The sequence below is a fragment of the Crocodylus porosus genome, unplaced genomic scaffold (assembly GCF_001723895.1).
Source record: "Crocodylus porosus isolate Cpor-Errol unplaced genomic scaffold, CroPor_comp1, whole genome shotgun sequence".
Taxonomy (NCBI): Eukaryota; Metazoa; Chordata; order Crocodylia; family Crocodylidae; genus Crocodylus; species Crocodylus porosus.
Window position 1 is genome coordinate 104,778,655 of NW_017728906.1, and position 27,732 is coordinate 104,806,386.

Consider the following 27,732-nt stretch of genomic DNA (forward strand, 5'->3'; position numbering starts at 1 on the left):
CCTTGCCAGGTGCAACACATTCTTTATCTTTGCCTTCCTGATTTTGCCTGGCAGGTTCTGGATGTTTCCTAGTATTCTTCCTTGGCCCATTCTTCCATTGCCAGTATGCTTTCCTTTTGCATTTGAGGCATTTTAGATGCTCCTTGTGCAGCTACATTGGTCTCTTGCCATTCTTGTGCTTCCATTGTTTTGGTAGTTATTGTTGGGCTTTCAATGCTGTGCCCTTTAGAAGGTTTTAGCCCTCCTCAGAGCCTTGATCCTTCAATCTGTCCTCCCATGACACCATGCCTATTAGCTCCCTGAGTCAAGTAAAATCTGCCTTTTTGAAATCTAGCATTCTAATTTTGCTGACCTCATGCTTTCCCCATCTCAGGATCTGGAATTCTGTATCATGATCACTTCCTCCCAAGTTACTCATCACATTCACAAGCTCTACCACTTCTCCCCTGATTGTCAGGACAAGATGCAAGATAGAGGACCCCTTAGTTGTATCTTCCACTTTCTAGAAAAACTTGTCTTCCACACAAGCTAAGACCCATTTTATGTTTGGCTTCATTGTTCTTTCAGCAGATGTCTGGAAAATTGAAGTCCCCCATCAGTACCATCCCATAGCTTTTGGAGTGATTTGTCACCTGCTTGAAATGTGCTTTATTCACCTCCTCTTCCTTATTAGGTGACCTATGATAAATCCCCACCATTATATCAATGCCATATCTTTCACCTTTCATCTTCACCCAAATGCACTCTGCTTTGCTGTCTTCTCCTGAACCAAGAAACAAGCATATGTGTTTCAGACATACAAGGCAACACCACCACCTTTTCTCTCAACCTTGCCCTTCCAAAACAGAGTGTAAACCTCCATGTTGACATTCCAGTCATAAGAGCTGCCTCAACCAATCTCAGTGATATTAAACATATTTTAGGTATTGGAGTGCATGAGGATAATGAGCAGGCAAGGTTCTTTGGGTAGACGCAATATCTTTTATTAGACCAACTAAATAGTTGGAAAAAATTTTTTGCAAGCTTTCAGGCACAAAAACCCTTCCTCAGGCATAGGGAGATTCTGATGGTGTTGTGTGTTATCCAAGGTAGAAAATAAGCTAATTTACAGCAAGCAGGTCTCTGAAAATGCAAATGAGAAGCTTGGAAGACAATGAGTAGCGATAGGAGGGGTGGGGAGGAAGGGAGGGAAATGCGTAAAGGAATGCAAGTGGTCAGCTGGAGGCAGGCTATCTGGGCTATCAGATGTCGGGCAAGTTGTAATATGTCATTAATCCAAAGTCTATATTAAGCCCATGATTATTTCTATCCAGTAGATTAATGAAATGAAGTTTGTAGGCTTATCTACAAAAGGTGGTTTGTAAATTCTCTTTCAGGATTAGAACTGAGAGATTGGAGAGTGAGTGATTGTCTTGTGAGAAGTGTGCCCCCACAGGTAATTGGATATTTTTGTCTTCGGTGAATTTTCAGTGTGTGTTCATTCTGGTACAGAGTTGTTTGGTCTCTCCTACATATTTTCCATCAGGGCATTTGGTGCACTGGATGAGATATATAACGTTTCTGGAGGTGCAGGTGTAAGATCCAGGAATAGTAATAGTTCTGTTGTGGGGTATAGTTATTGTGGGACTGGTGGAGATGTGTTGGCAGGTTTTATATTTCTTGTCCTGGCACAATCTGGATCCATTTGGTGTGGTTTGGGTCATAGGAAGTTTGCTTCTGGTGATGAAGTTAGTGAGCTTGTTTAGGCTAGGATGGGTGGTTCTGGAAAGATATCATTAAGAATTGGGTCTTCTTTTATTATGGGCTGCAATTGTCTGAGGATTTTCAGTATAGGTTCCAGGAAAGGATGGTATGTCATAACTAATGCTATGCATTGTGTGGGGATTTTCTTTTTGTATTGCAGCAATTCTTCATATCATATCCAGGTGGTTCTTTCAAAAGTGCAATCTAGCTCTCTGGAGGAGTGTCCTTGTTGGGTGAAAGCCTTTATGAGATTTGTGAGGTGACAATCTGTAACGATTTGTAAGGATAACGAGGGAGTGTTTTAGTTTTCCAGAATCCATGTTTTTCAGATCCTTTTGTTTCCAAGAGAAGCAAATACTATATTTACTCAATTAAAATATGATGGTTTTTCATCCCATTTAACACTGGAGGAAAAGCCCCTCATGTCAGAATCAAGTACAAGGCAAGGGGGCAGGCAGCTGCTATGGCTCAAGCTCCAGCTCCAGCCCTGATCCCAAGCCAGGGCTGGAGCCACAGCTGCTACCTGCCCCCTGCTGCTCCTTTGCTCTAGCCTTGGGCCCCCGCTGCACCCAGCATCCCCACTGTGTTGCTTCCCCCTCCCCTCCTAACTTCCCTGACTTTACTCTGCCTTACCTTTGCTTCATTACCAGCAGGGTACATCCTCACTGCAGCCTGGAACATGGAACATGGCCAGCACTGTAGCAGCAGTGCTAGCTCTGTGCTGCTGCTATACGGCTGAGTTGAAGCTGAGCTCAGTGCCCTAGGCTGACAGAGCCTGCTGGTCGGTAGGGTAGATGGAAGTGCAGGTGGCAGAGACTTGTTGGGGGGGATGCAATGTGGGTAAGGGGGGCAGGGACCCCAGGCTGCAGGGGGCAGAAGCAGTGTGAAGAAGGGAAGGCAAGGTGGGGGAAGTGGGGTAGGGGCCTGAGGCTGTAGGGAGTAGGTGCACGGAGGGACAACTGAGGGGGACAGGAGGCAGGGGACAAATTTCATGCCTCCCCCACTGCCTGCCCCATTACTGGCCCCCACTACCTGCCTTACCACATGCCCTTCCCACTGCTTCACTCAGTCTGTCCCCACATTGCCTAACCCACTGCTGCCCCCCTCACCTTCTGCAGCAGTACTGGGGATGATATTTAAAATGATCCTCCGATTATTTAATTCTATATATGAAAGATTATAATGAATGTATATATTTTCCATGTATAGTATTAGGGGAGGGTCATTTTAAATTCAACATCATGCTAGATTTGGGTAAATACATTTGCTTTGAATTTGAACTTTTTTTGACATCGGAAATAATCATACAGGCCTTTGAGCTGCTATGTTTTGGAAAGTTGTACGTCTCACTTTTTCATCAGGTTGCATTAAGAACTAGGCATGGCATGGTGTTGTCAGTAAGACAAGCAAACAAGTTTAAAACCTCAATTAATTGGAAAAGCAAGAGCAATAACTATTATTTTTGGATGCACTACTTGACGCATCACAATATTTTTTGTGACTCTGGTGAAAATAGTAAAGAGAAAACTACAAAGATGAACCATGGACCAAAAAGTGTTAGAAAAACGACCCATTTACTAACAGTAGGAGTATGAGTTCTGGAGTTGCTGGTTCCTCACACTCCTCAGGCAGTAGCAGTAGATTACACCATGGGAAAGAGCTGAAACCAGAAGAGTCAGGAAAAAGAAAGCACCAGTCATTGGAAGAATCAGAATGTCAGCACTGCAGTTGCAGCTGCAGCAGACATTAAACTTCTGACAGGGAATCTGCAGGTGAGACCCCCCCACTGGATTCCCAAACTACACACAGAATCAGCTGCCATTGTCACAGCCCATGAAGGGACACAATACACAAAGTCAGAATCTTTAGTCATGCCAACTAAATAGTAAATGTTGAAGTCCAAAATGCATGGCTCACACTTGCTTCTTCATCTATTACAGAAGCTAGCAAGATATGTTCCATGAGCTACATGCAGCCTACAGAACCACTGGATCCAAACTAGGGACGTGGGGCTTCACTGGCTGCAGGAGCTATCTCCTTGCTACTGCAGGGACAAGCATTGGTTGCAGGCACTCTTCCCGACTTGGTGGGTCATTCCAGCCCACAGCTGGAAAATAGTTGCTTACCCTGATCTAGGACATGAAAAATCTTACTGGAATGTCAGTACAATGACCTTAGAATATTCCCATTATTTTCCATATTACATTACAATGACTTGTCAAGAACTAGACCTCCTCTCCCAGCTCTTTGATTTTGCAAATTTGAAATTTTAAGAGGACTTTTTTCATTGCACTTAATAATAATATATCAGAAGATTTTGACTGGAATGTTTTTATTGTATTGCATCATGGCCCCAAAATAACCAAGCAGATAAAGAAAAGAACAAAAGCCAGACAAATATTAACAAAAAATAATTCTCTAGAAAACAAATTCTCTTCATTTAATTTTTTTTCAATCATCTAATAAAGACAATGAGCAAAACTGACTTTAGCATAGTCCTGGTAAATAACCAGGACTTTAGCATAGTCCTGGTAGGTTTAATAACCTTTTTTGCTTTATGGTAAAAGGCTGTATTTTATTTTATAATATATTTAAACCCAGAAAAGTTAAATGACAAGTAGCCTCTGATCATCAGTAAAATGCACTCATTTCAAGAAATTTTCCAGTCAGGTTGATGGAGGCACAAAAAAATAAAAAATCTTATCCAATATACACAGTATGTTACCAGCAAGCCTCAAACCAGAACACAGAAAGTTCCCGGTTCCCAATGATTTTGGTCAAATCTTTATAATACACAGGCTGTAGTTATATTGTCTCTGTCTCTCTCCCCTCCTACATTCATTTTGATTACAGAGCCACTTGTGACACTGTTAGAGTATGCCCAGCATGGCACCTGCCTCATAACCCAAGGGGGAAAACAGCAGTGTGCTGCCTTGAACAACAAGCAAGACGCCTGGAAAAACCCTCAAGGGCTGTCTAGCTTCTCCCAGTTGGTACGCAAGAAGAAAAGTGCTTTTTTTTTTATTGCCCACTCCCTACTGAGAGAAAGCAGAAGCAGATACTTGGTCTGTGACATGATAAAACATTAATTAAAACTCATGAGAATAAGTACCCAAAATAAGTTTCTGTTTAAGTGATCCTGCTTAAATCAAAGTCTATGCCATTTGATTACAATGAAGAAGCTCTTGCAGAAAAATAGGTAAAACCAAAGACTTCATATACCCTATGGCAGGGAATTTTCAACCTTTTTGGATCAGTGTACCCTCAGCAGCCAGATGCAAAGCAGTGTAGCCCGGTGGCTGGACACAGAGCGGGGAGGGGAGGGGTGGCGCGCGACCAAACATGGAGTAACAGCAGCTGCCACATGTGAGCTTCCCCCACTCCCCCGCATCCAGCCAGGCAGGTGGTGCCCTCTAAGTACCTCCAGGGGTATGCATACCCCTGGTTGACAACCCCTGCTCTATGGCAAACTTAACCCAACTGCTGCTGCCGAGTTCACTGTGGAGCAACAGATTATGCCCAAATGCAGTTCAGCCTTATTTAATAATTTAAGTATCAAGGTTTTTATTGTTTTATTTTTTCATGGTCCAATCTCTGCAATTCCTGTTATTTATTTTGTATCAATTTTGATTAACATGGCATTTCTAGAAGTTAATACTACACAATTTTGCAAATTCAAAGTTATCTACAGAGCCAATGGGTGCAGAACCGTAATTCTTGCCTTAAATGCATGCTTAGCTTGCCTGACAAACTTTTCCCAGTTGGACTAACAGCAGATTCTAAACCAGTTTAGTTAAACCAGTACAAACCCAAACTAACCCAAACTAAATGAGTGTCTTTACACAGATTTGCAGCATCTTATTAAATGAGGTGAAAATTGTTTCTTAATTAATCCAGTGAAAGTTTGGGTGTAGACAGAGCATTAAAACTTTCTCACTGTTCCACATGCAGAGTGAATGACACAGCTAGACAACAGTGAAATAAGTAAGACTGATGATTAAAATTGCTAAAGATGTTACTACATTTTTTATAAAAGTGAAGTGTATTAACTGGGAGTACCAACGACCTCTATTTAAAGCAACTTCCTTGCTCACATAAAAATATTGCAAGGAGATTTTGCAAAATGAAAGAAGGTGGCATTGGCCACTCTGTTGGCCCAAGTCTGTCTTGCGTAGGTACTAGGGGTGTGTGAAATGGGCCATATTCGATACGGATTCAGCCCAGATTGGGGGACAGTGATTCAATACAGATCACTGTCCCAATTCGATTCATCCAAATCTGAATCTGAAAATTTGATGCTGATTTGAAGAATCAGCAATTCAGCCGTAGACACAGCTCTAAGTGTTTTTTCTACATATTTCAAAGAACCAGGCATGGCTCGTGAATGCTGAGATGGTGGGGCAGATGGAGCATCCCACAGGAGCACAGGGGAGACCCCCTGCATATTCAGCAGTGGACCAGAAGTGGAACAGAAGTGCTTCTGGTCCACTTTTGGGTCCCCTGCCAAGCACACTGGGGACACTCCACCTGCCCCACCATCTCAGCATTCACGAGCAACCTACTATCTTGAGGCATGTAGAAAAAACATTTAAAGCTGTGTCTATGTCCGAATCATCAAATGTCTCCGAATCCCTCTGAATCGATTTGGAGGGTTCTGATTCAACTTGGAGATATTAAAAGGTCTCCTGATTCAATCTGAATTTGGAGATATGGCTGCCGAATCAGGCCAAATCTCTGATGAACTGAATCAGCGATTCTTATAAATCTTCCCATTTTTCAAAATTCTCAAGAAGCCTTGAAATCAGCACTATAGACTAACAAAAATGTTTCCCTGACATCTTTCCATCACAGCAATTCAAGCTATACAGCTTTTATATTCACTTAATTTCATTTCCCCACATTAACCACTGATCCACCATAATTACACGATACAATGCTCTTGATTTTCACTCTTTAATGCTCATATCACAAGCAAGATTTGGATTTACTTTGCAAATCTTGTAAGAACTTCATGTATTTTGTGCACCTGAAACTTATGAAGCTCCAGACACATCATGAAATACTAGCAGTTTTTAACACCCTCCCCCCCCGTTTTTATGATAGCTTGTTATAGTAATTCCTGCCAATAATTTTATACATGTTTTCTGGTTGGCTTCTTTGATTTCTTAACAATATCCTAAATTGTAATTTCATTTCTTGCTTTCAAACATTTACAAATACATCCTAATGAGTAACTTCCAAATAAATCATTAAAGAAACTTTGGTAATTAGAAAACAAAATTTAAGAAAGTGAAATAAAATATATTCTATAGACATTAAAATGCGACTAAATCTCATATGTATTTATTGAAAATGTACCACTTAATTAACATAAGAAGACCTAAAATACAGTTAGGCCTTTTGCAGAAGATGAAAGGAATATCAAATTACGTAATAGAACTATAAACAAATAAGAAATCTGTATTTAAAAAAAATCAATAATAACTCCAACTATTTTCTAGAAATTGAGCAAAACTTACAGAGAATGTTGAACCAGTCTTTGAAACTATAGCAGAGTGAGTTGCATCTCCCAGATGTACAAACAGCTCCCAGCTACTTGCATTTGATTTATCAATAGAAATTCTAAAGCAAGAAAAACAAAGAAAAAATATTTTACCAAATTCAAGTTTCCCCTAGTTTTAGTTGCATTGCTTATCTCTACAGGGTGCCCATGAAGGATCTAAAATACCATTAGGCCTACAGACACAGTCAAAGAACAGATTCATAAATTCATAGATTGTAAGGCTGGAAGGGACCTCAGAAGATCATTGGGTACAGTCCCCTGCTCTAGGCATGTTTGAGAAAACCAGCAGAGATAATATTCTTTTTGTCAGATTAAATGAACACAGCACTTTTTAGGGAAGTTTGCTTCTGAGATTTTTTTTTTTTTTGCTCGCTTTGCCTTGACACCTTGAGTAAAACTTCCACTGAAGAAGTATTAGGAGTCCAGGCCCCTGCACTCAGATACTTAACTGAAGGAAGAGGTACAAGGAGGAAGAGGAGGAGCATGTGCACCTAAAATAATTCACCATCATCTTCATTTTTCCCAACAATAATAAGTTAAAGGCCAGATTAGACAGGGAAGATCTAGGAAAATAAGTATGTATTAATTACTCTTAGAACCAATACACCTCATACCAGCAGCTCTCAAACTTTTTAGACTTGAGGCACACTTCCGCATCTTTTCTGAATGGAGTGGCAATCCATTGCAAAAACTAACTTATTATAGTGCTTACCTTCTTGAAGAGGGGCCAGGAAGGAGGAGTAGCAACTACAGGGAACAGTCTACACTGCAGTGGGTGGGGAGCTGGAGTCTGTACTTTAGCTCTTCACTAGAACCTATGTTTATCTTCAAACTCCTGGCAACCCCCTGTTGGAGAACTGCTGCCATTAGTGAACCCCTCCACAGACAGAATAAACTGAAGCCGTTTATAAACTGTGACCCACATACAAGATTCTGACCTTCCACTGCAATAGTCTATGACCTCACCAAATCTTAACACAGGGCACTAGACCACATAACTCCCAGCACACGTGCCAGGATCTGGCATGTGAAGTCATTTTATTTGGCACACCACAGCCGACCCAGGCTCTGGGCTGGCCATGGAGCCTGGGTTGTTCACAACAGGTGGTGCAGTGGCTGCAAGCAGATGCACCAGGGTCCGTGGAGACCCAGCTCAGCTCATTGCTAGAGGTTTGTGCACATGGGACTCTGGGCAGACAGTGGGAAAAGGGCCAAGGCTGCACTGCCACAACAAGGATCAGGTCCCTCATGGCTCCGCTGCTATTCACCCCTGACACATTGACATCTTAGAAGTTGAGGTTGCAAGGTTTTTTGGTACTCTGCCCAGAAACACTGCTGACCCTTACACCAGGAACTTTCTGTTACCACTGAGCTGATGTCAGAGAGGTAGCCATGGAACTCAACAGAAAAGCAAGAAATGACTTTCAGCATTTTTGTTTTAAATTCTACTTATTTGTAACTTGCAAGTCTTCATATATATTATGTTTCAAATTTCCTGCCCTTATTCTGGCTGGCAGCTTGTTATATCACCTTCTGGCATCTTTTACATTGTAAACTTTTGGGGAAAGAGGCTATCTCTGATGATTTATCTAAGCATGGGAAAGCACAATAGGTTCCCAATCTCATTGAAGCTTCAAGGTACAATTATAATATAAATAAATTAACTGATAAATACATTTACAGATACATCCTAGGGACTCTTGGTGTACGCTCTTGGTCTCCCATGCCACCTTTTGCACATGGCATGAGCTACCTGTAAAAATCCATAAAGCACCACATTTTAGATGCTAAATTTTCTCCTTGAAGGCTGTGAGGCTTCTTATTCATGATCTGAATACACACTGAACTATTATTTATTTCAATTATGTCTAATATTTTAAAGGAAAGCTATCTTAGGAATGCTACAGAGTTTTAAAAAAAAATGTACTAAAACATTTTTCACATTGCACAACCTGTGAAGCCATATTCATTTTGATACCAATCTAATAGAAAACTTCAAGGAAGAGAAACAGTGAAGTAATTGTTTTACTTTTACCAACGTTTCTGTTAGAGCACTAGCAAGTCATGAACATTGCAAGAGCTCCTCCAGCACCACCTAGAGTCATGTCACCTCCCAGCTGGAACAGTAGTGGCTTGTTCTAATAAATCGCCCGCCATGCCTTCAGTATTATGGGAGATAATGCCTAGCCACTACTGGGAGGCAACAGAGAATGGTTAGAGACTCAGAATTTCTGTGGCTCTTCACAGGGCTCCACCATTCCCATACCCTGCCCTCACCACACCTGATGTTCTGGTCAATGTTGACTGCCACTAAGGTTCATTATTATCTTGACCTGAAGGATTGCATCTACAGTCCAGGTCTAAGTGGCTGCTTGCCCCATTCTTCCCTGCACAGGTCCCAAGACAGCTACCTCTTGCTCTGGTTCCCCCTTATCACCCTCTTGTGGCTGGGGTCCTCTCCCTCTTCTCTCTCCTCTGGGAGAGTAAAAGTCCCCTTCGCTTTCCTCTTCTTCTAGGTCCCCAGTGTGCTTCCCTTCACTCCACGAATTTAGACTCACTGGTTGCTTGGACTTCTTCACTGACTCTTGCTCCCTCCTGGACCTCGTCTAGTAAGTAGCAAGGTCAGAGCTTACCCTTGGGTCTTCTACCGGCTCTTCTTCGCTTGCTTGCTCTCTCTCCTTCCTTCTGCTCCCTTTCTTTTTCTGTCCTCCTCCAGGTGCTCCCTCAGCATCCTTTAAATCTCCCTCCCTTCAGCTGGGTCCCACATGGCAGTTCCCTACTGGCTGCCTGTCCGACCCAGCTGTTCCTTTTTTACTTGCTGGCATGGTACTTCTTTCTTTCTCTTTGTTCTTTTCCCACACCAGTCTCTTTTCTCCATGTTTGATTTCTGGTGTCTGGATCTGTCGTGGCAGCCTTTGATATGCTGTGGCCCCAGCCAGCATTTCCGTTCATCCAGATCACATCAGGGCTTGCCGCAGTTCTTCTGGTTCCCCAAGGTAAGTTTCCCTCTCCTAATTCTTCCTGGTTCTGCTCATGGCAGGGTGCTTCGTGCACCCTGTCACAAACATATTTAAAGGATTTATGGCCATCATCCCCTTCTTTATATTTAGATGAGGGAGGAGGTCCTAATTTTTATCCTCCATTGTCACAGGAGACATAGCATGGAAACAGCTGAGAATGAGGGCTGTCAAATCATGATTAACATGCATGATTAACATATTCATCATTGTTCACGCTAATTTTCTTAACACATTAATTACACACATGGTTTTGGAGCCCATGTCCAGGCTCCACTGCTGCCTCCAAGCCACCCCATGGGCATCAGTGGCAGCACAGAGAACTGCAGGGCAGCCCAGGCACCAGGTCCAGGTGGCTGTGGGGGGCCAGAGGGGCATGAACAGACACATAGCTGCAGCCTGCAGGCTGCCAAGAATGCAGCCCGGCAGTGTGTGGAGCAATGCCCAGCAGGTAAGTCTGTGAAAGGGAATGGGTATGGGGGAGGGAAAGGGTGGTGAGGGGCAGATCAAGGCCCCCACAGTGAGGGAGGGAATGGGGCAGATGCAGAGGCAGGGGCTGCGGTGAATGGGGCAGGACATGGGACAGAGCCATGGCTCATCCAGGGATGAGGGTGGCGGGGGGGGATTGTTCCCACCACTGTGCGAATCCCAGAGGAGGCACAAGGGGCACATAACCCCCCAGATTTGTGCATGGGGTGGAGGCAGGCTCTGGGCCCAGCTGCCTTTGCATTGGGAGCCGTGAGCTGGCTGTGCCAGCAGTGGGAGGCACAACACAGCACTGCATGGTTCCTGAGGCAAAGGCAGGAGGGTGCAGAGCCCAGTATGCAGCAGCAGCCTGTCTCTATCCCACACAAATCTGGGGGGCACGTGCCCCCCCAGGGGTACACGCAGCAATGAGAGCAGCCCCCTTCTGCACCCCTGGATGACCTGCAGCTCTGTCCCACAACACACCCCAGCCCCAGGGCCCCATTCACCTCAGCCCCTGCCCCACTCCCTCCCTTACCATGGGGGCCTCAATCTGCCCCCCCTGCCCCTTCCCTCTCCCACACACCTCCCCCTCCACAGACTTACCTGCTGCCCCTCACTAGGAAGCCACAGTCCCAGTCTGTCTGCCCCTCACTCCGAAGCCACAGCCCCAGTCAACCCTGCCGCTGCCCCTCAATCCTGATCCACAGCACACCACATCCTGCCAGGGTATGTGGGAACCCCCTTCCCCAGGCTCCAAGTGCCTCCCCACACACAGCCCCCACATCTGCACAAATTCCTCCCCACACCCACCCCCCAACCATACAAAGTACTTGCATAATTTTGCATACCTTTGAATTTTCCTGCGCATAATTTCGAGTGTTTAGCTGTGTGATTAAAATTGCAATTAAATGCAACTAATTTTTTTTAATCACACAACTAATTGCAATCAAATTACTTAATCATTTGACAGCTACATTGAGAACTATTGTGAGCACTTCTCTCACCCTAAATGGCCTGGCTCCTTGGACCCTTCCAACAGGAGTTTTTCCACTGCTAGAACTTGTCCAAAAGTTTCAAAAGAGATTAGTTATTTTGGTTGCTCAACTTAAAACAAACTAAAGGGATGTGAATTCTCAGGGAACAGGTTGCCCAGCACTTCCTGGAAATTCAGCCTCTTAAAGATATGTCAAAGTAAGAAACTGCAAGAAGCAGCAGAATTGCTAGTCATTTCTTAAAATGTTGACCTTGGTCTCATAACCATCTCATTTCAAGAATGGCCAATCCCAACTTCCCAGTTTCCTCTTACATAAAGCAATATCCACAGAACCTGCAAATAAACTTATTAAACGTGATTTCTTCCCGCTCAGGATTCTAGGAAGTATAAATAAATGCCAAAAAAACCAATGTGAGGAAATAACCCTGGTTCATGGGGGCAAATTTCTCGCGGTTTCCATCTTGAAGTCCCTATATATCACACAATTCTTTAGACAACCACAGCTATTTAGACAATTATTTAGACAACCACAGCTATGATCATTCAAATATTTTGGGACATACTGAAGAACTGAAACAGAAATTTCATAGATAGTTAACAGGTGGATAACAATGTAATGATCTCCCTGCATTTCCTGGAATTTAAATAGGTTTCTGTTTGGGTCAAGCCAAATTCTACAAGACTGACAACAGTTGGCAGTGACATTTCCCTACCTATTGTAAAAGATGTGAAGTCTTCATCTCACATGCAACAGAAGATTGGTTTCATTGTTAGTATCAGATTCTTAATCAAGCTGTTGGCTTGGTCCTGCTCATATTAAATTTGATTGGAAACAAGCTCACAAATGTGACAGCCATCAAAGAAGAGAGTCTTGCTGTCTGGCAGAGATTATTTTTATTCTTTTCTGTCTTGCTGAGCTTTGTCAAGAGCATCCCCAAACAGAATATAAACCTCCTGAAAAGCATGCCTATATATCAGTGCTTTGCCTGGACTTCAAGTTGCCATAAATACAACCATGGTTCCTCTTTCTACTACATTGCTGGACAGGAAGGCAGTTCATAGACATCTTTTATATAAGAAATGCCTGTTGCAATTTTCCTGGTTCCTGAAAGTGCAGGATTCCACTGCAGAGTGGTTTTTCCAGATCATCTAATCAGACGCCTTTCACTTTGGAATAGTAAGCTGCAGTTGTATTTACTAAGAGGGACTTTGAAATTAGCCCATGTGAAGCCTAAACATTTTTTTTAATTAATTTAATTTATTTCAAATGAGTCATTTAGTGCTATGGGACATGTCTATATAGTGTACGGTACCGCCATGCTGAGATGCTCCATGTAACTTCTGCATGTTTTAGCTCATGAACCAGAATTTGAAAAAAGTAAGTTTTATTTATCCACAGGCAACATGGCACTAAAACTGTTAGACAGATTCCAGTTCAGGAGCTAGAGTGCAGAGTTGTGTGCTGGCATATCTCAACATGGTGAAGTCTTGCATCACACAGATAAACCTGCCATGTCCTCCAACTAGGATAATTTCTTTCTATGCATATGCCCATGATGTCCAACCTAAGGACAGCCGCTTGGTCTCAAAAGGGAAGTTAATGAAGTTTGTGAACTGCACTGAAAATAGAAAGTCACAATAAAAAGGATTTTTGGATGATATCTGGGATTCAGGTAGTATAAGGAAAAAAATGTCCATATTCACCCAAATCCAAGACAACCCTGAATTTAAGATGACCCACACCCCTAATTAGATACCACACAAGGAAAATGTATAAATTATTATAATTTTCCATGTACAGAATGTAATTATTGAAGGATCATATTAAATTTATCCTCCACATTGCTGAAGCAGGAAAAACAGTGGCGGAGGGGCAGAAAGTAGAGGGAGGCTGTGGGAGGGAGGCAGGTGGTGGGGGGGGTCAACCAGCTTGATCCCTTCCTCTCCACACCTTGTCCCCTACCCTCTGTCCCTTTCACCACTTGCCCATCCATGCCTGACCCTGCCTATGCCTGCTCCCCCACCACAGCCTCAGGTCTCCCTTCTTCCCATCTCCCCCCACTTCAGCCTCTTTCCCCTCCCCCAGCTTCTTACCCTTGCCCTGGGTCCAGCAGATTCTGTCCCCACTCCATTCTGGGACACAGAGCATACATGCTCTGGCCCTTGCCCAGCCCTGTAGCAGTCAGTGGCAGTGATGTGGCAGCTCTAGCCTCAGCTCCAGGGCTTGGCCCAAACTTGTGCCACTATCGTTACTGGGCCAGGCTGCGGCTGCAGCTGGAGCACAAAGACATTCCATGTCCCCAGGCAGGGGGCAGAGGCAGCAGGGGGACAGGCCACAGCTGCAGTTCCAGCCACAACCCCTGGAGCCAGACCCATAGCAGCTACCTGCCCCACTACTGCCTCAAATCGAAGAAAGCTCCTTCCCCACTCTCCCCCCCCCACCATGTTGAATGGGGAGAAAAAACCTTACCTTATATTCAAGTACAGTATTCTCTCTACCCTGGGCAAGTCTCTCTTCCCCACCTTCTGACCCAAATTTTGGGGCCCCTTTTTGATTAAGAACTACAGGTCTTTGGGCATTCACTGGTAGGCATAGCTAGCTGCAACACCTCTGAAAAATTATCTTCATTGCTAGACAACTCAGGACATGGGTTTTTTTCAACAGGCTAATTTCAGATCTACTCAGAAAACAGAATGTGCAAGGATGGTCCAGTTCCAACATAGATGTTCTACCATGATCGTCATGAATTGCTTTTCCTAGGCTACTAATGACAGGAATGGGAGGGACTATTCTGAACCTTAAAGGTTCACGGAAACTGGGCAATCAACTTTCAAGAGGAGACTGGATAGGCACCTGGCTGGGGTCTTATGACCCCGCCCACCCCCAGTGCTCCTTCCTGCCCATGGCAGGGGGTCGGACTCGATGATCTGTCTAGGTCCCTTCCCACTCATTGTTTCTTTGATTCTAACTGCATTTATTACATGCCTCTGTAACTTGTAATATGGAAATTACTAATATGGACTTGAGTTTTTACATATTTTATACAGCACATACAGCATTGCTGATAGTTAAGGTATACAAGGTATTTCTATTCTTGAGGAACACTTCCTACAGTTTATAACACTGTCAAACTATTCTGTGCTGAAATCTGACACATTTGTACCACGAGAGTTAAACTTTCTTGCATTTTACGTTTTAGTTTATAAAAATGCATACAGCAGCATTTACAAGTTGTAGGGCTCAACCTTTTTTCCATCCCTAACTCAAAATCTATACAAAGTTCCTTTGACAGGGTTCAAGCAAATTACTCAGTCCTTTCTGACAACTAAAATACCAGAAAAAAGTGATTGGCTTTGGACTGAGGTTACTGGAAGCAGATGGAAACATCTATGCCAAGAGTAGGCAAGTGCTGGTGAAAGCCAGGTTGAAGTATGGGGGGAGGAGCTAGCACTGTTCTCCCTGGAGATGGGTATTTCAGGAGGATGCAGAGGAGAGGAATTGAGAAGCAACAGTAGAGAGGATCAGAGGCAGTTTGAATAGGTATGTCTCCTTCAACCATGCAATTATTCAAGTAAGGTAATTTTGAGCCTTCATATTTTGAATCTCTAAGAACTACAGCAGCTAAATAAATAATCATTACAACTAAGGGGATGAATTAAATTGACACCAATTCCCAAAATCAGTTCTATTCATATTTTTCTAGCTAAATATTATTTTAAAAAGTATAATGGACAAACGTATCCATAATTTGATTTATATCTTGTAGATTCCTGACATTAGCCTAAATTTAATAAATATTCTTGTCCATTATATAAGCCCATATAATACAGTATGGGGCCTCTCCAGCCAGTCCCCACAGAAAAAAGTTTTACTCTATATTATACATAACAGCAACAATTATACTACTTGTTTGCTTTGCTATGTTTTCAGTGTGAAACCTGTCAACTGATAAAATTTTAGATCGACACACACTTACTGTGTGCCTGGAAAACAAGATATTAGTTAAAACCAGTATCTATTCTAGTCAAAACAAACAGCCAGGGAAAGCAGATATTCACAAAAGTAAATCAAGTAATAGTTCTGCCCCAGGTCTGTCCACTTTGATTGTCACCAACCAATCAGAAAGGAGGAACTCAATAAAACTGCAATTTTCTGTAGTTCATGGCAAATAAATTCCTCTCTCTTGATTGCTGATGATGATGTAATGGGCTATCATAAATGTCACCAGCTTCTAAAGGGTCACAAAATTGAGTATAGATTTCTTTGCATACAATTCAAAATGTGAACTGTACTGTTCTAAAAAAGTCTCGCAAATACTCTTTACTTTTTATATTTTTGCTATATAATCCTTTAGGTAAATACAAAATGCCCAAACTATCATAACAAATTCTCCAATTATCAAGGATTATAAGCATTTCAAAACCACATTATGTGACACACAGTAAAGCTGTTTTTCAATTGTGCAATTACCTATTCAGCAGTTAAATAAAAGTGAAATATTGACTTAAAACAATGTTAATGGTCAAAGAATCATTAAGAAATCCTTCATCATAACTTTCACAGCAGGTGGCCTGTAAAATGATCAAGAATAATGTGCTGGATTCTGTAGCCACTGAGGTCAGTTTCTGCATACAAATCTTTGCAGAGGGAAAAAAAAGACCTTCAGAAAGTGGGCCATTCATCTGAACCAAGTTCAGAGAATTTTCAGCACTGTGAAAAGATATGTTATGCAAGCACATAGATGTATTCAGTGGGGGTAGACTGAACCAGCTACATGGAGACTACAAAGGAGCCCTCCCATGGCTCATGAATAAGTCGAGGAAATGATCAGAAAAAAAGAGAGAGATGTTTAGACAGATGGCCCACTTAAAATGCCTGGGACAGGGTATAAGCAATTTTAATGTAACTTTAGATCTACCATATAAATTATTTTTTATTTTCCAAAAAGTCTCAAGACAGGCAAATAGAAATTTAACAGCTCATTCAAGAGTCCATCTTGCAAAGTAAAAAAAGAAAAGAAAAAAGAAAGAAAAAGAAAAAAGGAAAAGAAAAGAATAGAAAAACCTCAGACTTTTGAGCATTATTAGTTTAATAAGTTCATATATAAAGAAAAATCCTTCACAAAACCTTCAGCTATCAAGATGAATATAAAAGCATGGAATAGATAGATTAAAGGAATTCTAAACAGAAGTGTACTGCCAAACAAAACAAAAATCTAAGCTTTACTATCTGGGTACTTTCAACACTCTCCAACATAAAAGTTCATCACTGCACAGAAAAGATAAAAGCAGCACTTTCACAAGATTATTTTAAGAACTTAAAATTATGTGTAAGGAGCCTAAGATTCCAGAAATACATTATTGAATCACTTCAAATATCTTATATATTCGCACATAAGCCTATCATATATTATGCCTGCACTGTACATTGCACAACCCTAAAAACACATTCTTTCTCTATGCTATACGTAAGTGTGAGTTTGTGTGTATATTTAGTTATCTTACCCAGAGTACTAAAGTACGCCATCATTAAACTATGTTATAATACTGAGTATTTAGCAAAAAATAAAAACCCATCTTAACCAATAGCATGCCAGCATATCAAAGAAACCTTGAAAGAAGTGCTCACTGTTTCTGGCAAAGGGATTTTCTATTACATTTTCTTTTGTATTGAATTTATATCAATAACAAATATACACATTTACAGACATGCAACAGGGTTTGCCAGCAAAAGTTAAAAGGGACATATTTGAATAACAATTATTACAATGATTAAGTACTACTGACAGTGATGTCATGAATATGAAACAATGATTCAAGATACTAAATTAAATTTCTACTTTCCACCCATTCTACTGTACATTTGGAATACCTCAACTAACTTTAACAGTTTTTCTAGATCTGTATCAGTATAAGGATTGAAAATCCAATACCTCAATGGATTTTGGTTCCAGGCTTAAATGGAGAATGGCTAAAGGTAGTCTTTGATCCAGTAAGACACTGTGGGTATGTCTACACGTGTGCCTGACTGCACAGTTGTTACTGCTGGTACTGCACAGTCCCAGTGCCGCATGGGTTGTTTCCAACCCTACTGCGCAGTAGCAGCAGCATCACAGTTTGTATTTGCCAATGCTATGTCACTACAATGACATAGCACCTCACGCAGGTGCCAAAAGCAAGACTTGGGCAGAATTTAGGCCGTAAATTTGCAGACTTTAGGCTTCAGTCCAAAATTATTATATTAAAAAGCCTCTGTTCTGCTGCTACTTCCATACCTAATCTCACAAGCTATCTCCCTCTTTCATGCTACAATTCTCTAGATGCTTTGATTTCTGTTTCTGCACATGCCCAGAACTGATCTAGTGTGAGAAGCCTGGCTCCTTCCTCTCACAAAGACCCACTTGGAATCCAGGAAAAAGATATTCTTTTGCCTATGCCCCCTAAGGTGTAGGCTCCTGATCTGTTAGGTATGCTTTGAAGATGTCTAACATATGCTGACAAGATTTAGACCCTCATAAAAGGCAATTGTGATTGCTTTATTTTTAAAACCATGGTGATGATACTTGCCTCATCCACCCTGTTATACAACTCAGCAGTGAGAGAATTCACACATGGGATTCCCAAGTTCAATGCTGTCCTCAGTGTAAGAAGGTTCAAACCCACATTTTCAACCTCCAAAAAGAATGTCAGCCCTCCATCCTATGCAACTGGTTCAAGAAAGAATGCAAAATTCATGGGGCTAGAATGAAACAGCACAATATGAGGTACAGTTCTGCAGTCCAGTAGTTAGAGAACTGATTCAGAAGAAGGGGAAACATTCTGGGTTATTGCCCGTCATCACAGGACTTTTATATATTTTTTTCCAATGGCTTTTTCATTTAAGATGCCGAAACAGGCTTTGGAGGAAGGGCTGGAAGCCAAAATTCTACCTCCCCCTCACCTCTTGCCTCTCATGCTTACTCTTGCTTGCTGTTCTTTGATCCCATGAATCTTGTGTTCCTTGCTATACAGCTGCACAATGTCAACACGAGATGCTTTAAATCCAGTCTTGCCTATAGTCTGGTGGGTAAGACACTCTTCTGAAAGGTAGGAGATGTGGAGTCTGAATCTCTTCAAGGTAAGGAAGGAGACCGTCAACCACTCTTCCTGCTCCTCAATTCTTTGACTTCTTGCACGTGCTGACTCTCAGGAGGAGGATTCTAGGCTTGGGAACTTGAGCAAGAAGCACTACCTACAGCCCAGAGTTGGCTACCTAATATCTGGAGAAGACAAATTTCAGACATAACCCCCTCTACTTTTCTATTGCTTGGCTTGTTGACTTGTACCTCAGGCTCTCAGTAGAGCCTGCTTTAGACAGGGACACTGCTAAGGAAACAATAGTGAGGCCAGTGAGTCTTTCCTGCCCAGAGCAGGTTCTGTGAATCTGTGAGAATCCAAAGAACTACAGACAAGTCAGCCTTAGTCCCTGGAAAAACCTCAGTCTTTGGAAAAATCATGGAGCAGGTTCTCAAGGAATAAATTTCTAAGCACTTGGAGGAGAAGAAAGTGATTAGGAACAGTCAGCATGGATTCAGCAAGGGCAAGTCATGCCCTATCATCCTGATTGCCTTCTATGACAACATGACTGGTTCTGTGGATGCAGGGGAGAGTGATGCACATGATATACCTTGACTTTAGTAAGGCTTTTCATAGATTTAATAGACATTAGGGCTGGAAGGGACCCCAGAAGATCCTTGAGTCCAGCTCCCCCACCCAAAGGGCAGGAAGTCAGCTGGGGTCATAGGATCCCAGCAAGATAAGCATCCAATTTACTCTTGAAAGTGTTCAATGTAGGTGCTTGAACCACCTCCAATGGCAAGCTGTTCCAGACCTTGGGGGCTCGGACAGTAAAGAATTTCTTCCTTATGTCCAGCCTGAAACAGTCTTGCAGTAGTTTATAATCATTCGACCTCGCCAACCCTTGGGGCACTCTGGTGAACAAATGTTCCCCCAGAAACTGGTGGTCACCCCTGATATGGTCTCCCACACCATTCTCACAAGCAAGCTAAGGAAGCATGGACTGTAAAGTGGATAGAAAGCCAGATCATCAGGCTCAAAGAGTAGTATATCAAATGGAATGCCCCAGGGGCTGGTCCTGGGGCTGGTTTTGTTTGGATCATTTTGTTGAGATCATTTTGGATCCAAGAGTTCTAGTTTTTTGTAAGTGCAAAGTCCTGCATTTGCAACAGAACAATCCCATATACCAGTGCAGGCTGGAGACCAACTAGCTAAGCAGCAGCTCTGCAGAAAAGGACCTGGGGGTTACAGTGGACAATAAGCTGAATTTGAGCCAACAGTGTTGTGAAGAAGGCTAGCAGCATACTGGGCTGCATTTGTAGGAGTGTTCCCAGCAGATCAAGGGAAGTAATTACTCCCCTCTATTCAGCCCTGGTGAGGCCACATCTGGAGTACTGTGTTCAGTTTTGGGCTCCCAACTACAGAAAGGATGTGGAGAAATTGGAGAAAGTCCAACAGAGGCCAACAAAAATGGTTCGGGGGCTGGGGCACATGACTTAGGAGGAGAGGAGAGGACTTATAAGGAAATTTAATGCCTTTTCTATTGCACATTAAATTTAGTATCTCCAATGTGAGGTACTAAATTAATGAGTATTAGGCTACACTAAGCACATTTCACTGCTTTTTTGGTGACATGTAATGTGCAGTATTAACTATCTTACTGTGCAGTATTAACTATTTTACTGTGTGTCAGCATAATGTCAGATTTTTTTAAGTGACACTATCACACAGTAAAATAGTCTACTGTGCATTAAGACACACATAGATACACCCAGTGAAGTCTTAATATAAATAAATGTATTTTAAAGTGTGTGTGAGAGAGAGAGATTGTTCTCTTACTCATTAGGGCTTATTTTCAGTGTTCTGTTTCTTAGGGTTAGCAAACACCTTAAGCTGGATAAAAGATCCTATTTTTTGTCTAATCATCGGCATTTGTGAGGTTGTCATGGATGAAATGCACAACCCAGAATTAAATGTTTTCACAATTAAGTAGAGAAGGAATTTATTTTCAGAGTAATCTACACTTATTTTCATATCTCACTAACTAAGACCTAATGGGAGTCTATCTGTGAAAACAGCTATTATTCACGTAAGATGTATTTATCATATCAGTCATTAATATTGATTTATTTTCCTAAAGATATGGAAGCTAATAGAATGAAAAGAAAAACAATACCATACCAACCATCAAAATGGTGAGTTTTTTAGCCATATTTTGGAATTCATGTTTTTTAGTTTTACCAGAACTGCATAACATTACATACTTATTGGATGTTATACCTTTTCCAGCTACCTTTTATGAGTTTTTAAATGTTTTTGGGGGAAAAACAGTAAGGGTAAATTGTATCATGCTCATGTATACAAGGTGAGGGACTAATTTTGACTTGAGCCAGAAATTGGTGGACTAGACAATGCCAATTGGCCTAATTTATCTTAAGATAATAACATCCACTTTTTTCTTGTGTTGTAAAGGCTAGAGGTATTTTTCACTCTTCTGGTTTAAGTTTTTTCCCCATATTGAAACTCTGTCTCCACGCCATTTTGAACTGGGTTTTACAACACTGATTCTCAAACAGATTGCCATGGCACCCTGTAGGCTGTGAGATCCTTTTAAGGACCCCACAGGGTGCTGTCCAATATTAGCATATTTGATGTGCAAACATCTACATGATTCACAAGATAAATCCAGAGGTCTCAAACAGAAATCCATACAGTCAAAAACATCCTGACCTGTTGTTGTCTTTCTAAGTTCTTTGCAACGGAAGAACTGCTCTACTATTTTTCTATAGTCAAGAAATGAGTGAAAGCTAGCTGCTAGGATTTTTCAAGGGGTCCCTTGAGAACCACCATTTTACAGATTATACATGAAGTTCTCTTGATAAAAGAGCACAGTGAAGTAGATCAGTGGATGCTGCTCCCCGCCCATTTCCCAGACCTCTAATTCTGGGGACGGTATGGGGGGGGTCTTTCCCCATTGTCTCACTCTTCCTGGGGACTGGAAGGAGTGGAGCACACACTGCTTCCCACACCCGTCCCAGATTGGGATCACCTTAATCCAGGGAAGGTGGGGAGAGCAGGGGACAGGGGGCAGCTGCAAACTGACCATCGATATGCTGCATCTCTGAAAAAGATTTCTATCAGTGGAAATCTCTCATAAAATTCCCACCAATAGAAATGAATGTCTATTCATTGCCACCAGCTGCTGTAAAACCTCTCTCAGCTTATAATCACAATCTCAGCATTCCATTATTTTTGTTACTCTGCTTCTGCCTGGTAACTCTCTTCTTGATCAGGAGTCCATGAGATTGTGACTCCAGCTTATACCCAGTCAAGGTATATGTAATGGGGTGCCTATCCCATAACCCCATAACTAAAGGAGAGAGGGAGGCAAGGATCAGCTGTCTGGCTCCAGACTCCTGGACAAAGTGGCAGAAGGCCCTTGAAAAAAATGGCCACCTGCCCCAAGTGCAGCTAATGATTGACAGGCCTGGGGCAGAAGTAGTGAGTCAGGTAACCTGGAGAGAGACATAAACCCAGGACCTGAAGCAAGTGGGACAGTCTGGTCCAGCAGGCTACAGGAAGCAGAGCTCCAGGGAGGAGCAGGACTTAACTGGACAAGAACAAAGGACTCCAAGCCCCTGCACTATCAGGCAGTCAAAAAAAGTATTTTGGGGCCTTGCATGGTAGTCTGGTGTTAACCCAAGCTGGGCAGGCTCATATCTTTTCATTTGTGTTTAAATACTGGAGGACTGGATTGTGGATGTAGGAGCAGAGGCGGCCACTGAGAAGGATGCCAAGGACACCCCAGGTCCTAGAAACCTTCAAAGGATCTAGTGCTGCTGCTAGTGGAAGGACTGTAGTGTTGGACAGTGAAGACTGGGGGTGCAAGCCCAGAGCCTGCGAGGGCAAAACAAGGGGCTAAGGGGCCCAGAGCCTGAGACAGCTGAGCTGGAGCTGGGGCCCAGGACCCTACAGTCCTGAGACAGTGGACCTCAGGTGGAGGGACCAAGTCAGAGTAAAGTGGGCCAAAACTCCCTTGCCTGCTAGGGGTAGCCTCTCTGTCCAATCATAAGATCAATGTGTAGCAAGTGAGACAACAGGGTTGTTGGGACCTTGAGAGGCTAGAGGGAGCAAACAAAGCAGGGTTCAGGCAGTCGCCAGGGGGTGACTTTGCCACCCCAGCACAAGACTAACTACAGTAGTACACAGAGACATATAGATTAAATATTATAGCTCTTGGGAGCAAAGTGAAATCTCTCCTTCAGAGAAGCAGCAGACTAGATGGAAATTATTGTAATGATCAATGGTCTTTCTTCAAAACTATAACCTCAGTAGAACTAATGGTAGGCCAAAGTTTTCAAAGATGGGTCTGGAAAGTTAAGCGCACTGGGCCAGACTGAAAAGATGCATCTAAAGTCTATCTAGGTTCAAAACTATTCAGAAAAACTGTTACCTAGGGACTGTCTGAACTTACAATGTCCCTAGGAATTTCTGCTTTCATGTCTAGAACTGCCTCAGTCTGTGTAACAAGTCCATAACCTCTGCCTAAACTACAATGAGATACAGAAACTCCGAGCCAGTCTCTGGGGTGAGCAACATGGATGACCACCCAGGGTTCAATGGGGGCTACACACATACACGCACGTGCGCGTGTCTAAGCAACCCACAGTTAGAGCTGTGCTCTACCCCCAACCCTGGCTGATCTGTATCCCAGGCAGGAGGAGCAGTGCTCAGCCCAGCCCACACCCCCCGCCTCCAGCTACTGCTCAGGACAACACCAAAGGGTGCCAAAATACAAGTTTGCCCAGGGTGCCACAGGCACACACAAACACACCACACATGCATGCACACACACAAACAAACATGCAACTTATGCTCACAGCCACGCTCTCCCCCTGCCCTACCCCAGCTAATCCCTACACCAGGCAGGAAGAGCAGTACCCAACCCACCCCCTGCCTCCAGCCACTGCTCAGGAGGAGCAGGGCCAGGCATGTGTGAGCAGAAGCAGCAATGCCTGCCTGGCACACCAAGCTGCTCTGCCTCCCCACCAGACTGTGCCCTGCACCCCTGCTTGCCTGCCTCTGATGGAGGGAGGGGAGGGAAGAAATGATACCAAAATACAAGTCGGGATGCCACTTTCCCTAAGCCTGACTCTGCAGAAACTAAGGACATAGGTGCCTAAGTTCTATGAAGGACCTACAAGCATGCTCCAGACACACCAAACACATGTCAGCAGTATTGAGTTCAGCACAAAACACAGCTGCCATGTCTACTTTCATTCAAAGGACTTGCCCACCTTTTAGCTAACAGTCATTAGTGCAATTCTTCAAGAACTAGGAGATTTTGGTTCTCTTCATCCTAAGAGGATTCAAACCCACATCTTCTACCCTCCAGACGAATGTGCTCCATACCAGACTATGGGCAAGGCTGGAATGGGAACAAACTACCCTTCCTGTTGAAGCTACGGCATTATGCAGTCAAAAATGCAGAACTAATAAGCCAGAAAAAGGTGATAGAGAGCAAGTCTACTCTGTGGCTAGTGGTTAGGGTACTAAGTCCTGGGTTCCAGTTTCCCCTCGGTTTTTCTGCTGTTTTCCTCCCAATGACTGTTTAATGTAAAAACTATAAACAGTATTAGGAGCAGGAACAAGGAATGGTCATAAGAAATACAATATCTAAAAGCAATCAGGATCATTGTTTTAAAGTTAATCTGAAAAATGGCACCTGCAGCATCAATAGTCTCTCCCACCATCATTTTGAGGCAATGGGTCAATACCATATTTCCAATAATTAACTTTTCTGGAAGCCTGACATCCAAGTACAGTCCAAATCTGCTTAGTTTGTGAAACAGAACAGCCTTCTAGGAAAAGATAAATATAACCATAAGCTAGAACAGTAAGCATAAAACTACAACTACCTAATTTCTACTTTTTCTGAAATCTTTTGAAGTACCACAACTATGAAAGACACTATTTCAAATATTTTTTTCATTTTTATTGGGCATCTTTCTCCAGAACATAAAACTGACTTATATAGGATTTTATGTGCACCCAAGCCAATGGACATAACTGAAGGATTGGGATCTAAATAGTTACTTGCCAGTATAAAGCATAGTTTAACTTGAATTTCCTATTTGTGCATGAGCTGTTTGAATCAGAAAAATTACATAAAGAACTTAACTATCTCAGACCAAACATACTCTTTCATATTTCAGTTGCATATTCTCAGCTATAGATACAAGGGCAAGGGCAAACTCAAGCAAATCATTTCACATTGAACAAGTACCTTCTGCCTTGTGAAATGATTTGCTGTTGTATATGGCACACTTGTATGAGCGAGAAATACACTATGCATATGTTTGATTTGCACTGATGACTGTTTTGGATAAAGACTACATTTTCAAAAATATGCTCCTGTACTCTACACATAGCAATTGGTGCTAAACATAGCACAAAAAATCTCTAAAGTGTGTGCCAGGCATAGAAAAGTTTAAAGGGGGTGTTCAATTAGAAGTACTCTTGCCAGTTTTAGATACAGTGGGTGCATCTAGATAAGTGCAGGTGTGTTTCCCCAGGGACAAATAACAGCAGTACATACTTGTTGCCTTAAGTGGGGTAGGGGAGGTTGGGGCCAGCACCTGGACTGGCCCCAGCAGCCTTATCTGGGGTTCTGGTGGTCTCCTGGAGGCTCCAGCAGCAGTGATCTGCAGCACAAAGCCTGGCCTGCAGCCAGAGCATGGCCCTGGCCAGCTCAGCTCATTTCAGGTGACGCATGCTGCCATCACGTGCACCACCCTGCTTTTTTCAGGCACAGTTTTTTTTGACACCAGGATCTCCCAGTGTCAAAAAACCCACTGCACTGCAAATCAGCAGCATAGTGAATGCCTACATGTGAGGTGAATGCTGTTTGCAGCACTGCAAACAGGTCTTTGGCACTGCATACTGCATGTGCGTGCTTATCTGGATGTGCCCAGAGTGGCATTTTTTCTTTCCCTTAGTCTGTAAATAAACGTGATTTATCTAACTGATAAGAAATAGAGCAAAGCATTGGAATCTATCAGATTACTGCAGGATAAATTTAAGATTGGAAAGAGTCTGAACTATTTTTCTTTCTTTACTTTTGTTAAAGTTTTATGAAATTAAAAAGAGAGCCTGCAAAAACCAAATATACAAAGCAAAAAATAGTACAGAAAATGTAACTATATTTAACAATATAAACTTGCATAATGCATGGTCATGATAAGCATCCCATGCCCACATCTGATCTACTTGAAAAGACTTATTCAGAGTGTAAGTAATGACTGCAATGACTTGCACACAGTTCAGCAAAATTTGGATCTGGTCCTTAGAGAGATACAGACTTACTTAACAAGCCAAGTCATTATTAAAAAGAAGCCAATTCTACATCACTGTGACATAATGTGATTTCATCACACACGTTACAAAATAAAAGGATTTTGTTTTCATCTTATAAGGGGGTTTCTGTTTGGTATTTAATTTTTTTTTAGCAGAGCAAACAGGAACAGATTAGTCACACTGTGATTAATATGTGCAAGGAGTAAAACCACAATCAGGAGAAGATGTTACTTATAATAATCCACACTTTTTTCTCAACATTGGTAAAACAAGCTTTTGCTTGCTTCTAATTTTTTTGGACCATATCCACACTAACTAAACCAGAAGCACATATACAGAGACAGGAATCTTTCTTCTGACTCCTTCCTCACATAAACACAAGAAAAGTCAATATATGCCATCACCTGCTTACAGTGCCCCTCTGCTGTCTACATCGGACAGATTCCTATATGCAAGACTAAATGAATACTGATCTGACATCAATTTCAGAAAGACATACAAGCCTGTGGCGGTACACTTTAAACTTCCTAGACATTCCATCGCTGACCTCAGAGTGGCTTTTTAGACAACAAACTTTAAAAACAACGTACAGTCAGAACTAAAACTACAAATTCTCATCCCATTACCTGGATTAGATTTTATAACTTCTATGTCCCTCAAAGGGTTAACTGCTTTCTTCTCTCTCCTACCCCGCTTGCCTCTCAGCAGTGCCTGACCTTCTTCCTCCCCCTCTTCCCTATCCTTTATATTCTAATCGCTGCTTTCTATTTAGAAGCTCTGCTTCCTGCAGTCCCTTCATGGCATTTGATAAAGTAAGCCCTTTGCTTGCGAAAGCTTATGCTATACAATTCTGATTTAGCTGGTCTGTAACAGTGGTTCTCAACCATTTTAGATTCAAGGCTCCCCTGGTAGGACCCAAGATACCCTCAGAAAATGCAAACTCTTAGCTTTCACTTGTTTTTTCACTACAGAAAAATACGATGACCATTTTTTTGTTGCAAAGAACTCAGAAAAAAACACAGCAGGTCAAAATGTTTTTGACAATATGGATTCCTATTTGAAATCTCTGGGTTCCTCATGTGAATCATGTTTCCGCATCTAACAGTGGTAACACTGTGTAGCACCCCACAGCACCCTTGGAAGGACCTCAAGGAACCTGAGGATGCCACAGCACCCTGGTTAAGAATAAGTGGTCTATAAAGTGCATATCTATGTTGTCTTCTAGTAAAGTCAAAAAAAATCTTGATCAAGAGCCGGACCTCCTCATTCCATGCATTTCTCCAGCCATGTGGGGCTGGCATGTAGGATGGTCCCTGCTCCAACCAAGCCCTGCATCACAGTGAGACAACTGTGGTTCCACTACACAGGAGTTTTCTAGAGTCAAAGAGAGGACTAATTTGCCCATGACAATGGTTAGAGAGATCATCTTCTGAAGAAGCAGGAGAATTTAGAAGGAATAAAGGAAAACACATACCTTACATTCTATCAAAAAACAACAGCTACATTTATCAAGGAGAAACTGTAAAAACTTTTTC

At 42.4% G+C, this 27,732-nt stretch overlaps 1 protein-coding gene across 1 annotated transcript in view; it reads right to left on the reverse strand.

Moving 5' to 3' along the window:
- Window positions 1-27,732, reverse strand: part of PCCA (propionyl-CoA carboxylase alpha subunit) — a 446,742-nt gene that overhangs the window by 143,934 nt on the left and 275,076 nt on the right. Inside the window, exon 19 of the mRNA XM_019528487.1 lies at window positions 7,263-7,365. Coding sequence (XP_019384032.1) covers window positions 7,263-7,365 — 103 coding nt within the window. The remainder of the gene's footprint in view (window positions 1-7,262; window positions 7,366-27,732) is intronic.